This window comes from Penicillium maclennaniae (assembly GCF_028827695.1).
Source record: "Penicillium maclennaniae strain IBT 15551 chromosome Unknown utg000007l:1.0-4884863.0:1.0-4888362.0, whole genome shotgun sequence".
Lineage (NCBI taxonomy): Eukaryota > Fungi > Ascomycota > Eurotiomycetes > Eurotiales > Aspergillaceae > Penicillium > Penicillium maclennaniae.
In genome coordinates this window covers 3,907,993-3,921,372 of record NW_026623219.1, presented here as the reverse complement: position 1 = coordinate 3,921,372, position 13,380 = coordinate 3,907,993, and the positions used below count along the sequence as shown (strand labels likewise).

At 50.4% G+C, this 13,380-nt stretch overlaps 4 protein-coding genes across 4 annotated transcripts; 2 read left to right on the top strand and 2 right to left on the bottom strand.

Annotated features, from left to right (window-relative positions):
* Positions 1–941: 941 nt before the first annotated feature.
* On the bottom strand, positions 942–3,338 carry N7477_008667 (putative C6 transcription factor; the record flags this gene model as incomplete). Its single annotated transcript, XM_056970330.1, has 5 exons — positions 942–1,353; positions 1,424–1,771; positions 1,822–2,076; positions 2,134–2,999; positions 3,105–3,338. The coding sequence occupies 5 exons, from the start codon at positions 3,336–3,338 to the stop codon at positions 942–944; spliced, it is 2,115 nt and encodes a 704-aa protein (XP_056820362.1).
* Positions 3,339–7,835: 4,497 nt separating this feature from the next.
* On the top strand, positions 7,836–8,787 carry N7477_008666 (YoaK family protein; the record flags this gene model as incomplete). The annotated part of the gene is made up of 2 exons (XM_056970329.1): positions 7,836–8,106; positions 8,159–8,787. The coding sequence occupies 2 exons, from the start codon at positions 7,836–7,838 to the stop codon at positions 8,785–8,787; spliced, it is 900 nt and encodes a 299-aa protein (XP_056820361.1).
* A 1,559-nt stretch (positions 8,788–10,346) lies between these two features.
* On the top strand, positions 10,347–11,669 carry N7477_008665 (branched-chain amino acid aminotransferase, cytosolic; the record flags this gene model as incomplete). Its single annotated transcript, XM_056970328.1, has 3 exons — positions 10,347–10,761; positions 10,825–11,435; positions 11,496–11,669. The coding sequence occupies 3 exons, from the start codon at positions 10,347–10,349 to the stop codon at positions 11,667–11,669; spliced, it is 1,200 nt and encodes a 399-aa protein (XP_056820360.1).
* A 231-nt stretch (positions 11,670–11,900) lies between these two features.
* Positions 11,901–13,361, bottom strand: N7477_008664 (AAR2 splicing factor family protein; the record flags this gene model as incomplete). Its single annotated transcript, XM_056970327.1, has 1 exon — positions 11,901–13,361. The coding sequence occupies one exon, from the start codon at positions 13,359–13,361 to the stop codon at positions 11,901–11,903; it is 1,461 nt and encodes a 486-aa protein (XP_056820359.1).
* Between the last annotated feature and the right edge of the window lie 19 nt (positions 13,362–13,380).

Here is a 13,380-nt window from a genome sequence, read left to right as displayed (position 1 = left end):
CCAGGCGACTCCCAGCACGGATGCTGGTCTCCCTACTGATTACAGCAGAGATGAGCGACCCTCTCCATGAAGATCTTATGAGTGAAGACAGGTCTAGATCAACTCAGTCTTGTGTAATGCTCTTCTTTACATGAGCAGGCCTGGAAAAAGGCCGGAGAATGATCTTTCTTCAAATACTTCATGATTTAACAGGCGTGAACAAAGAGTCCTGAATTGATATAAAAATTGGTCTCATAGACTCACACATTGTCAAGCAGGGACCTTTGAAAAATTTGTCTTGCCGAACAGATCTCGGCCCTATGTAAAGACCGCCGGTGGGTTGAATGAAGAGCACACATGGCTCGTTCACTGGGTCAGGGAAGCTCTATCTAGGTGGCAGCCCGTCTGAATTTCCCCAATCTAGCAACCAGTAGGTCTACCCGGAAATGAACACACACTGGATCATTTTTTTTTGAAGTTGGCGGAGAAAAGATCCGGCTGCCGCCTGAATGGGCCTGGACGATGCCAGTGGCGCACCCTGAGGCACTCGGCCCATTTCAACCTCTAAAATGCTTCCATCTCTGTTCATCTCGCCATCCACCTTGGTCTTTCTATTCCAGACCACCATGGCGCAGATTTTCAAAGGTATTTGGGACCAGCAATCTCATGACTATCTTCGAAGCTCTGCCACCAAGGCCTGGGGACTCACTTCGCTAGGAATGATGTCTACTAGACTTTCAAGAACCTCGCCAAAACCAGCCAAGAGAGCCTGGAATTGATACTTTGGATTGCCCCAACGCCCTGTACCCAAAAGCGATGCCATATCTATGATGTTCATCTTCATTCAAAAAGGTGGAGTTGAGGACACACAACTGCAATAAACATCGTTCTTCCACTTCCGACCGCCCTGTCTGTACGCAGAAACCATTCCGATCGCCGCCTTTCAGACTAATCATGGTCACTTAGGCTTCCTGGCCTCCGTGAAAGTCAAACCCATCGAGAATTGCCATAGCTTCTGGGGGTAGTGTCACCACCCCCCGCTGCGCCAGTGACTGGATCGCATGAATTGCGTTAGCGGTTGGTGTGAATGTGCGACTCATAGCTATTCCGAAACGACAGAATTCGATAAAAGCGTGTCTCGCTTCTTCAATCTCCAATTGGTGTACGAGAACGCGAAGAGAGGATTGGACAGCATCGACCACCTGGCTGGGAATGTACTTGAGACCGTATGCTTGGCGGTGAATCCGGAAGCATTGGGCCATTTCTGCTACCTGCTGACACCATTCTTGCTGCAGCTTTGTGGTCAAAGAGCCTTGAGAGCCCCGCTGGATCATCATCTCCAGAAGATTTATAATAGCCTGGTGGCACTTGATCCTTTACACCTGTCAGCACAAGATACCAATGAAGCACAATGAAGGCATATAATCAAGAGGCATTTTCTTACCGAAGGATGAGAATTTGAGGGATAGGTTCTTTTTCGATCTGGGGAGGCTTGGGCCAGTTCGCCAGCCACTGTCGCAGACGTTCATATGAAACCTCCGCCCTCTCAGACAAGTCTTGAATGCTTGAGACTAAAGTCTGATTATGCAGAAGCTCTTGAACATGAGCCAAGATATCTGTGAGCTCGGCCATTCCTTGTCTGAGTTGGGGCAAGCGCGCCAGCTTTGGTGCATAAGTGATCTTGTTCGACCGTGGGTACGGAGTCCACTCAAAGTCGGCGTCGCCTCCCATCGATACCTTGGATATTGGCGGCGGCAAGCTTGTAACCCTGCGCATTTTCACTGACATTTGTCTGAGCCAGATGTGAGTAGTGGCTTGTCACGAAGCGAGAGAGATGCTTACAAGTTCAGATTAAAGATACCCCAGGCCGTAATTGTTCGAATACGCTCCATCTGATGCAATATCGAATCCTCATCGTCGTCTTCACGCTTGACATGATCATCGGACAGCTCCGATATTGATGGCATCACAAACCGAATTTCTTCCTTGAACGGGTTTACAACCCTCGGCAGCATCAACAGCCCCATATCCTGTCCCATTTGGGCGGCTTGCCGAAGCAAAAACCAACCCTGCTGAACCTCACCTTGCGATAAAAGTCTACAAAATTGAATCAGCATAACATTCAACGCACCAGATACACACTGGACCACATACACACTGCACATCATAAGCAAAGCCTGAATATTTGACAAAGTTTGGCGGCCTCTCTGGGCATTCCACAATCGTTCTGCTTCCTGAAAAAAATGCTGTCCACGCGAAAAGGTATCGTCGAGATTGAAGAACGCATCTGGGCTGTCGGAGTAGATCTGTCTTGGTGTCAAAATGAATTGAGGACTGGGAAAGTATGAGTTGCGTACGCAAGCCATCGCCAAGAGACTGTTCACCAGTAACGGTGTGCAGAACTGAGAGCTGGTATCTCCCCGGGTCATATGATCGATGAATATCTTCTGATCAAGGTACTGTGCGCATGGGTGATCCCAGGTGAAATACAATGAGACAAGGTGCGACACGAAGTCGCTATCGTCAGTCACCTCTGTCCATGGCCTGGCCGGCACCCTGAATAGTGGAATGTCGCAGAGTGTTTCCAAAGCTACCCGTGCATAAGGATGAAAAGTTGCCCGAGGTGACCCCCGGGGGTGTTCTTCTTCTGGCGAGTTAGGTACTTGATCGGACTCTGATCGTCGGTGGGGTTTTGTATCTTCGAATTCGGACAGAGTTGCCAAACTCGCCTTTGACAGAGTTTCTGAATCCGTGAATTTCGTGACGGGATTCCCCACGGCACGGGCAATGTCCCTCAATGAACCGTTGTTTCGGATCAATTCGATAAGTTCGTGAAGTTTGTCGCGGGGATCCGATCGAATGCTGGCCAGCAATGTTTCCAGCAAGTCTTTGTAATCGTTGAGCTCTTTCATCGTTCGCTTGACAGCCACTTTGCGTCGCAAATCTCGAGTGGGATCGAAACGGCAATCGGCTTGTAAGCCGGCAGCCAGGCACGCTTTGCAAGGGCAGGTCCCAGAGCACTGGATGGAGCAAATAGCCACAGTCAGTCGATTTCTTTAGGGTGACGATTATGCCGTGTCGGGTGTCGAGTGACGTCCAGGTCGGAATGGTGGCAGGCAACGTACCTTCCTCTTCGCGACTTTGCATGCGAAACACGCGGTGGAATTCTTTTTTGGTCGAAGGACGGCTGCGGAGGTCTGCGGCGCAAACCTCCGACTTGGCCCGGGGGCCAGCACAGGCAACTGTTTGGAGTCGTCGTGGTGGTGGCTCATCTTCTCATCCGCCGACTGGTCAGTCTCGTGAAAGAGAGACTTGTGTCCCCCCGGGACCTTTCCGGTTTCCTGAGAGTCCTCCGCCATCAAGTCCCGTTTAAGTGGATGTGATCTGAGATAGATTCGAAGTCAGCTCAAGACCATTTCAAGGAGCGAGAGAAACAAGCTGACCGTTGACAGCATCACACCACACTCCGCCAATGATTCTATATCACACATACACCATCGAATGGAAGCATCCGCAAATCTCATAGAAAAAAGTCGTTAGTCGAAAGCAGAAAGGCACATGTCGTCAAAGTGCGAGTTGTCACGTTTTTGTTTGCTGCGCAATGTGTTCGGTGGTGGGACAACGACGGGGACTGTAGTCGCGAGATTGTGGTTGATTGCGGTGGTTACCGTTGACATACAGGTGCTGAAATTTTTACTGAACTGAGGGGTATCGTCTGTCACCAACTGCAGGGGTTGGGAGGGAGAAGGGGGCAAGATGATTGTGACACGGCCAGGGTAGCCAGGTGGTCGGATTGAAAGTTGCGGTTTATTGCATGGGGATGGTTCCAGCAGTTTGCCAGTCTAGGCACCGTTGACGGCATAGGATGGGGCAGGTAAGGGGAAAGACAATCATGGAGGCCAGGCTAGTCGAAACCCCGGTCAGTCAGTGCAAGATGGTGTGCATCGGACAGCAGCCACTGGGACGTGATTGCTATAGGTAGAAATACCCGAAATACCGGTTCAAAACAAGGGCTTGATGGACCTGGGGAGGGAATGAACGACGGTATCATGGTACTCATAGCCGAAGAGACCTGAGGAACGGGCATCGATGTCATCGCCGCTCGGAAAGCTGCGACCGACGATCCGCGATCCATCCAAAAAAAGCACGGGCAAAGCCTCTAGCCCATCAAGCATGGCCCAATAAAACAATGGAGAGCCATACCCGCAGGGCCCTTTCGTCGGATCAATCAGTCTTTTCCATGTTTGCCTCCGACAAGAGGCGAAACCGAGACGGTTTGCTACGAAGTTGTCGGCCGGATTCGCAGCCTTCACCCGAATCAGATAGTCATGCTCACTTAGCTTGCGCGCTCATGATACTACTGGTACCTGGAATTGGATGGACACTGGCTAATCATCGCCCTACAGTATAGAGATGTATGGCACGAAAGCTCATGGGTTTCATGGATCGGCCTATGACAGGCCTTGATTTCCCCTCTTACAATACTGTAGCCGTTTCCTGTCACTCAACTCTCCGGTTTGGGTATGTGTGTGTGGCAAGCCCGCGCTTGTTTTCTTTCCATTCAATCAAGGAGCTTTCCAGGCCGATCCAAGATCGGTTCCATCGCGCAGGCCGGGTGGCGGGACCAGAAAATGCCCAACCGAATTCCAGAACCCCGGTTGATGGAATCACGAGCCATGCTACGACAGTACAAATGCTAACTACACATATTGAAATTCTGGTATCGTCCAGCTTACCCGACGGTCTGGTCCCCTGCACGGGCTCGGTGGGTGGCCACCGTGCCGGGAAATAGAACCGCGATCTGCAGCGCTATCTAAGCAGCGCGTGATGGCCTGTATTTTTCGCCGTACTTGCCATCACTGACATCGCACGAAAAGGGCCTTGGAAATGGTAGAATTCGTCATTCCTCATTCATTGCCGTCCAAGTGGCCGGTCCACTTCCAACCAATCGGATGTGTCGTGCAATATGTTCAAGTCTTGGCATCGATGCCAGTTTGATACTTCGCAATGCGGCCCGGCGCAGGACTTGTGCCTGGGCGCATCCTGTGGCGGTTATTTATTGTGCTTCAAGACCAAGCATATGAGTTCAGGCTCCATCTTCGATACCAATATTTCCCGTTGCTTGATGCCCATCGCCATATGACTATTCGCTCATGCAGCCTCGGTCCTGGGTGTGCCTGTCAAGGTCTTTGCTTCGTGGAATTCAGGGATAACTTTGCTCCGCAAGGTCCTTGTTCCAGGTCTCCTGCCACTTTTAGACTAGCGAAGCTCCATTTCTGTAGACCGGTACGACTAAGGGCGCCAAATTGCGCCACGGCGGAGCGCCGCCCAGAGGATATCTAACAGCCGCAGCTTGGGACGGCCCAACCCGACATTATTTTCATTATGACCCTGGATGACCACCCAAGCTACAAGCTCCACGCATCCTCCGCTAAGGCAAATGGTCATGGCCACCTCGCCTAATGTTAACGTGAGCTGGTGTGCATGATGCACTACATCGCGCAGATGATGAACCACCCATATTCTCTGAGAAGCGAAAAGTCGGCCGAGGGGGGCCGAGAAAGTGTCAAACATCCCTGGACACAAATTTCTTAGACAAAGAAATATCGCAGATCGCTATCAACATCCATGTCGCACCTCGACTCAAAGCGACGCTGATGTCACCCCCGCCCCCTGACTGGCCAGGAAAAATCAGCCGGGCTGCGTCTACGTCACCTCATTAGCCAGCCGTATCGGCCGCATCGTTCTCCCCTGCTGGAGTCTGACGATCTACGCGGCGGAACTGTGTGAGCCCTATGTCGGTTCTTCTCCTCTGTATCTTTGTTAAATTTTTTCTTTTTTTTTTTTCCGTTTTCGATCAGTGCATTATGTCTACTGTGATTAATTGTTGATTGTCTATTGGCCAGTCCACCACCTCTGACTTGGTCTCAGTCGCCCATGCGATCAAAACGCTCTGACCACAAAGTAACGCGCCGTCGCTTAGTGGACTACTCAATCTCAACGACAGTAGATGGACCTCATGCCGCACTAGTCTCGTTCACTCGACTTTTTAGCTGTAAATGTCAGGTTCGCAAACGCGTGGTCGCATCGCTTTTGTGCCACCAAATTCTGGGGAGATCAAGTCTTAATGACATTCTATGCTTTTCTTCGGGTCTAGTGAAGAGCTATGTAGTGGGCATAGCCTAGTGCGGTTGCTCGATTCTATTATCTTCAATATGCAAATCCCTGACTTCTATCTTTTCTTTCTTTTGCCAAAGACATCTGCTGTAGCTCGAGCTACCCATGAGATTCATGAACTGCATCACCCTGTTCTATGTGTTTGGTTCTATGTGCTTGGTTCAATGGACTTTGCAAATCTGCTGCCAGCGCGTAATCACATACTGATACTGTCTTTTGCTCTTCCAAATCTTGTTCAGTGATGGCAAGCATCGATTGAAGACCCCATGCTGACATACTACTCTACGCAATCGGCTTGAATAGTCAATAGGTTCAATTAGATGACCGGCGTCAGGGAAGATCTAGCAGAGGTGTCCAAGACTGCCAAGGCCCAAGTTCCTCCGTCGACAACAAGTCCAACGACTGCGCCACTTTGCGTGTGAATTCCGGGCCAAGGAGAGCCGTTGACACCACACTGAGACGGCTTGCGAATCGATCAACTTCAAAGGCACGGCTGTGCCAGCTGCGTCAGGTTAGCGGGCGCGCCGATCGGGTGGGATTGAATCTCTCCCCGCGTCATTCCTTATGTTGCAAAGTAGGCAGAAGATGGAGACTTTCGTTTCCTTTTGATTCTCACAAGGCTCCTGATCTTCATAGTATGGGTATTCATAGCCACGCCAATGAAGTCACCTCCTCGTGTCTGCACCTTCCATCGGGATCAGGACGGGCAAGGGATGATATATCATATCTTACTGTGCAGCAATTCGGAATGGTCTTCACGAGACAGCCAATCCTGCGGGCATCTTACATCGGGACTTGACCGGTGCCTAGGCTTCCACTCAGCAGGCTTGGCGCAATAGGCTTGGCATGAAGTCTCCCACTCCATGGGATGACCTTGGCTTGAAGTTTTCCCATCAAACCCATTATAACGACCTTGTCGCCTCCTCGTCGATCATCCAGACCCGAACGGAGCTCCACTCTGTTGCCAAATAAGAGGCTTGCCTGAGCTCCGAGGAGGCGCTGCACTTGGCACATCCACGGATCTACACTTGGGGAGACACTGCCTTCGGTTCTCACCGCCAAGTCTAGAGCGATAAGACTATAGAATAGCTGCTGCCAGCCTCTCAGCTGCTGTCGATAAGTTCCGATGGCGGACACGCGCCAAGATCGCCAAGGGTCCAGAGACGTTGTACTTTCATGCTCAGTTCTGAGGCTAAATGAAGAAAGCTCCTTGATTTTGACTGTGCTGAGTGCAGGCCGACCTGACGGCCACATGGACCACGATCGTATCTGCGGTCTGATGAGAGGTCTAAATTGAAAAAGAAGACAGTAGTTCTGGGATTCCATTCCTAATCTTCTCTCGCAAGTATCATACCCTGCGTCTCTACTACAGGTGAGAAAGTAACAAAAGAAATACCAAGGAACACCGGTGGAGACCCAAGATACCAAGACGACGATAAGAGTTGTCCCAAGGATGATCCCTGTTGTCGTCATTTTGCGCAGTCCTCCTCTTGTCATTGCTACTCAAAGCCAGCTCCTTAAACCGAGCCGAGGACCATTCCTCATGATCCTATGCAGGCTCATCAATTTCATTGTCTGCCACAATCTTTCTAGAATGCACAATCTCAGGCGATCTTTGTCTTCTGCAACAACAGAAATCAGCACTGATGGTAGGATAAGGAGCCCTATAGACACAAACTATGAAGCAGCTCATCAAATCCGCCCCGGCCACGCAGTGCAAATGCCCGCCACGTTCTGCGCAACACCATACCGATTCTTCGTTTTCGTTAACTAGAACCGCCAATGTCCCTCAGGACAACCCATCCTTGCTGTCTCAAATCTCGCATCATTTACTTGCAGAGCTGGATCCCAGACGTGCCGATGTAATCCTTATTATTTGTGGATTCGTTAGCGGCCTTGTTGATGGTTTGTCTTTCAATGCATGGGGCAGCTTTTCGAGTATGCAGACAGGTCGGTTGACTATTTCTTTGTTCGTGATCATTCCATCCTAATTGAGAAACAGGAAATACTGTTTTCATTGCCTTGGGTGTATCTGGTCAGCCAGAATATCCGGCATTCCTTTGGGCAAAGTCACTTATCGCCTTGAGCGTCTTCTTGTTGAGCAATGTCTTCTTCATCCACCTATGCCGCGCACTGAATCCTCTTCGACGGTCGACTCTCATCCTTTCATTCGGACTACAGACTGCCGCCCTCATTGTCGCCGCTTTCGTGGTTCAAACGGGGATTGTCAGCCCTAGGCCAGAAGACCCGCGAGCGCCGATTCAGTGGAATCAGATAATACCCATTACACTTCTTGCATTTCAGGCTGCAGGCCAAATTGTTGCCTCTCGTCTTTTGGCCTTTGATGAAATTCCTACTGTCGTGCTCACTACTCTACTGTGTGATTTACTGGTAGATACCAACCTCTATACCCGGCCGTGGTCAGCCAATCCAAAGAGAAACAGGAGAATCGCCGCCTTTCTCGCCCTATTCATGGGCGCCATGACGGCAGGTGGTCTTTCAAAGACTACGGGTATGGCAAGTAGCTTGTGGTTGGCTGTCGCATTGAAAAGCTCCATCACGCTCTCGTGGTTTGTTTGGAAGGACAGCTCCGGTGCGAGAGAGAAACGAGGCACAAGAAGCCCAGTGTAGCATAACTCTTAATTATGCTTTTTCCCAACAGGCTCTGAACAAAATTGCCCTTGGCTTTTTCGTATAAGAACTTCGCAAAAAATCCGCATTTTGAAGGCTCCGACAAAAGAACAGAGTGATATAGCAGACAGCCTCGCGAAAAGTCGTAATGGGCACATCGCTCACGCCTCAAGAAGGACATATTAGGCAAGAAGAAATGCGCAGATAGCTCGCAGCCTTCACAGGTATTCTTTTCTGGAGAAACTCCCTCAAAACAGATGTTGCCATCCATCACTTTGGTTCTCATTTACTTCTCCCTGCTTACATCTTACGGGACATTGTGGGTCGGATTTTTCCTCCTTTGCCCACCCTACATTTCATCATTCTTCTTATACTTTTAGTTCAGATCTTGAGATGATATCTTATCGTTCGATCTTCAAAGCAGTCTAAAGTTGCTGTCCTAGAGATTGTGTGTATTTTATTTGGGGCCAGTATCAATTGACCCAACGCGCAGTTCGCCAAGTTCTCACCTTGAATCGGGTGGGCTAATTTGCGGACGACAATAAATTCTTTTGATGCGACGTGTATACTTGACATTAGCGCATGTGTAGCGAAAATTGTGTTCCTAGTTTCACTAAGTGTTGGTTGGTGGGCTGACATCCCCCACTGCACGGACGACCGGGGTCTGATAGACCCATTATGTAGTCCAAAAAATGACCTTTCAATAAAAGGACTTCATGTACTCAATCTTCTGGATAAAAGGGTTTGTTTCAATTGAACAGCTCAGTTGTTGCGGACCCTGACACTGACTTAAATAAGTAACTGAGCGAGCCGCTACATCGATCGTCGCCGGGATTAGCCCCTTCGCAAGGGTTGTGACAGTATCAATCTCCCAATCTTGACACGCTCCTACCCACACAGATTGATAAAGCCCATGTTTAGTGTGCGGAAACACAGTGCCGGCCTTTTTGTTGACGGTACGGCTACCATCGGCGATGTTCCAAGGAGGTGGATCCTCTGATAAGGCACTATCAGACTTTAACCCCTCGTTGTCAATGACAGGGCGCCAGGCGTAGGGCGCACAGCATTCGCAGCTGCAAATGGACTTGCGCAATCATAACATCACAAGTGCTATGAGTTTCGTGGAACATAAAAAGAATTCTGATTAGTATAGATTTGGGAGTCATTTCGATAGCAATCATTGGTTCGAGGGTCGATGGCAAAAAAAACCCTCCTGGAGGAGAATCCCGCTCGGCGAAAAACTTTTTTCGGGACCGGCGCTGATAAAGAACGGTGGTCCGGGGCAAACCGCAAAGAATCATATAATAACCTGGGCTCGGCCTCTGCTTCATTTTTCTCAATTCAATTTGGTATTCTCCCTACAAATAACGATCAATCTTCAACAGGTATGGATTAGGCATAATTCTATCAATTCCAATTCCGGAATGTTGGTTGACAGTGACTCAGAGCATTAGACCATCTGCAAACGTCCCTTTTGTCTATAAAGAGGGATTCACTCTGCAATCGATAAACATCCGGTTCTATTTATCTGATTAATCTTTGAACCTCAAAATCCCATCATGGGCTCCGTCTCTCCTAATGTGGCTGAGCTTGATGGCTCCAACTTCAACATCACCCGCTCCACCAACTTGCGTGATGTTCCGCTTCCTGGCTCTCCGGAGGAGATGAGCCACTCCTACTGCACTGACCACATGGTCACTGTGAGGTGGACTGCCACGAACGGCTGGGAGACTCCTGAGGTCAAGCCCTACCAGAACCTCAGCATCCCGCCTACTGCGTCCGTCCTTCACTACGCCACCGAGTGCTTCGAGGGCATGAAGGTGTACCGTGGCTACGACGGCAAGCTGCGCCTGTTCCGCCCGGACTGCAATGGCGAGCGCCTAAACACTAGTTCCCAGCGTTCTTCGCTGCCTGGATTCAAGTACGACGAGTTGAAGAAGCTGGTTGCTAAGCTGATGCAGATTGATGGACCCCGTATGTCTCCCCCGTGCCTGTGACTGATAAAAATTGTAAATGAGTATACTAATGCGATTATAGGTTGGCTCCCCAAGGACCGTCCCGGCTCTTTCCTTTACATTCGCCCTACTGTCATTGGCAACGGCCCTCACCTCGGTGTTCAGGTGCCCAAGGAGGCTCTGCTCTTCATTATTGCCGTTCCCTGGCCTGACTTCACGAATATGAAGAAGGAAGGCGAGACCGAGCCCAAGAAGGGCCTGAAGCTCTTCGCCTCGACTCCTGACACCGTCCGTGCCTGGCCCGGTGGCTTCGGCTCGGCCAAGCTCGGCGCCAATTATGGTCCGTCTCTGCAGGCGCACGGCAAGGCTCAGGCTCAGGGCTTCGACCAGATCCTTTGGCTATTCGGTGAGGACCGCCAGGTCACCGAGGCGGGTGCGAGCAATTTCTTCATCATCTGGCACAACGCCGACACTGGCCGTCTGGAACTTGTCACTGCTCCTCTGGAGAACCAACTCATTCTGCCTGGTGTGACTCGCCGTAGTGTTCTGGAGCTGGCTCGTGAGCGTCTGTCGAAGCAGACTGTGGGTAGCCTGGAGCCCCTGCAGGTTGTGGAGCGCACTTTGACCATCTCGGAGATCGAGAAGGCTTCCCAGGAGGGTCGCATTGTTGAGTCTTTCGTCTCTGGCACTGCTGTAAGTTCTGCTCCTTTTTTTGCTTCTCTGATTGTCGACATATCCTAACAACATCGATAGTACTTCATTACACCCGTTGCTATGATCCGTAACAACGATACCGATATTAGCACTTTGGGCAAGAACGGTGAGCCCGCTGGCTATGCTGCCCAGATCAAGTCCTGGTTGGAGGCCATCATGTTTGGCAAAGAGGAGCACGAGTGGGCTTATGTCGTTAAGGACGAGGAGAAATAGACGATTGTGACTGCATTTTTGATGATTTATGGGATCATGTATATAGAACTTTGCCTGCTCATAGAAACAGGCCTGCGCTTGATATTTACTTAGACATTGTACAGCCTCTGTTGGTTACACGTTTCTTACATGTAATGTAGTATGCCAGATATTAGTTTAATTTAGGCGGATGAAGAATCGTTCATTATATATATGTTAATCATAAAAGGCTTAGGCTCAGAAAGCCGGACCTCAATATCTCATGTCGTCGAGGTCAGGCGTGTTTTCTCTGTCATCTTCGGGCTCTCCTTCGAGCACGGCACTGCCTTCATCCAGATCAATCACAAGGGGAGCATATTCGCCCGTTTCCTCGTCTTCGTCATTGTCGTCCATCTCCATTTCAACTTCCTCGCCGTCCTCCAGCTGAAGCATTCCCCGTCTGACGATAGACTCGCGCTTCAACTCCCAATCGTACTCTTTCTTGACCCATGCCTCCAGTTTGTCAAGTTCAGTTTTGACCCTTGACTCTGTTCCTTTCTCAACAACCTCATCCACTGATCGTCGAAGCTTTGTGAGTAGGCTGCGCAAGAAAGCTCCACCATCGTCCCCATCTATCTCGAAGAGACCACCTTCAACATCATCGCATCTCTCTAGCTGCCGCAGGAGTAGGCGAACGACCTCACTCATAAACTCTTCCCGCTCCACAATCGCTCGGCGGCAGGTCAGGATAAGCTCCAGCAGTCGCTTCCACTGCTGGAGACATGAAAAGTTCATCATGGTCAAAACCATCAAGAAAGAGAACTGCAATTCTCCCAGAATTTGTGATTCGCCCGTTCGCTCATCGACCGTTATCTCGCCGGTGACCGAACTGGAGTGCATAAGGATCAATTCTCCCAGAGCCCAAGAGCGATCCTGAGCAGCTTCGGTCCTTTCACGTCCAATCGCTCCCTCTCTCCAGGTCCGCTTCAAATCAACTGGAAGGAAGTCGAACTCCCTTTCTTGTCCTCCGCTAGTCTCAGGAGCTCCTTCTTGGGCTTCCGTGGGTTGATCGAGACCAGGGATATGGTCCGCGTCACGATTGGCCGTGCCAGCAGATGTCACCATCCAACGTGGATGGCCATCGACATCCAGTTCGGGGTCCCCAATGACACGAGATAATAGACTGGGCGATATCCGGTCAGTAAGCTGATGCCAATCTCTGCGGCCACTTTCCTCGACCTCCGTATCATCCTCCAACCGGGGTGCCTCATTCTGCCTTGATCCAGATGGATTCGACAACGTGGCCGGCGACACGCGGCTTCGGTATCGAAACAAGCCACCGCTCTGCCAAACCGCACCTAGGTTGGCCTTGTAGCGCATGGCCGCTTGGCGATCTAGATCGCTGTCGGCTTTGAGCGACTCAAGAGATTCAGTATCTTTGTTCCATTTCCATATATGAATTTCCGGTCCGGGTTTCTGGTTTCGCGCGACGAGCGCGGTGTCATTGCCTCCCACACCAGCCTTGCTAATGTCCCCGACATAGAACCATGCACCACATCGGAGAGATAAGCTCTCTGTTGTACCGGTGTACAGAAAGTGCCATCCTTCTGGTAGATCTCTGATTCCGTGGAAATTGGCCGTCGAGGTAAAGGTGATCAGGTCGGTTCCGACCAGGGTCTTGGGTGGTAGACCGGGGAGGAGGATAGTCGGGGAAGGTTGGAGTGACGAAGCCATCGTTCCTTGTCAAATTGCT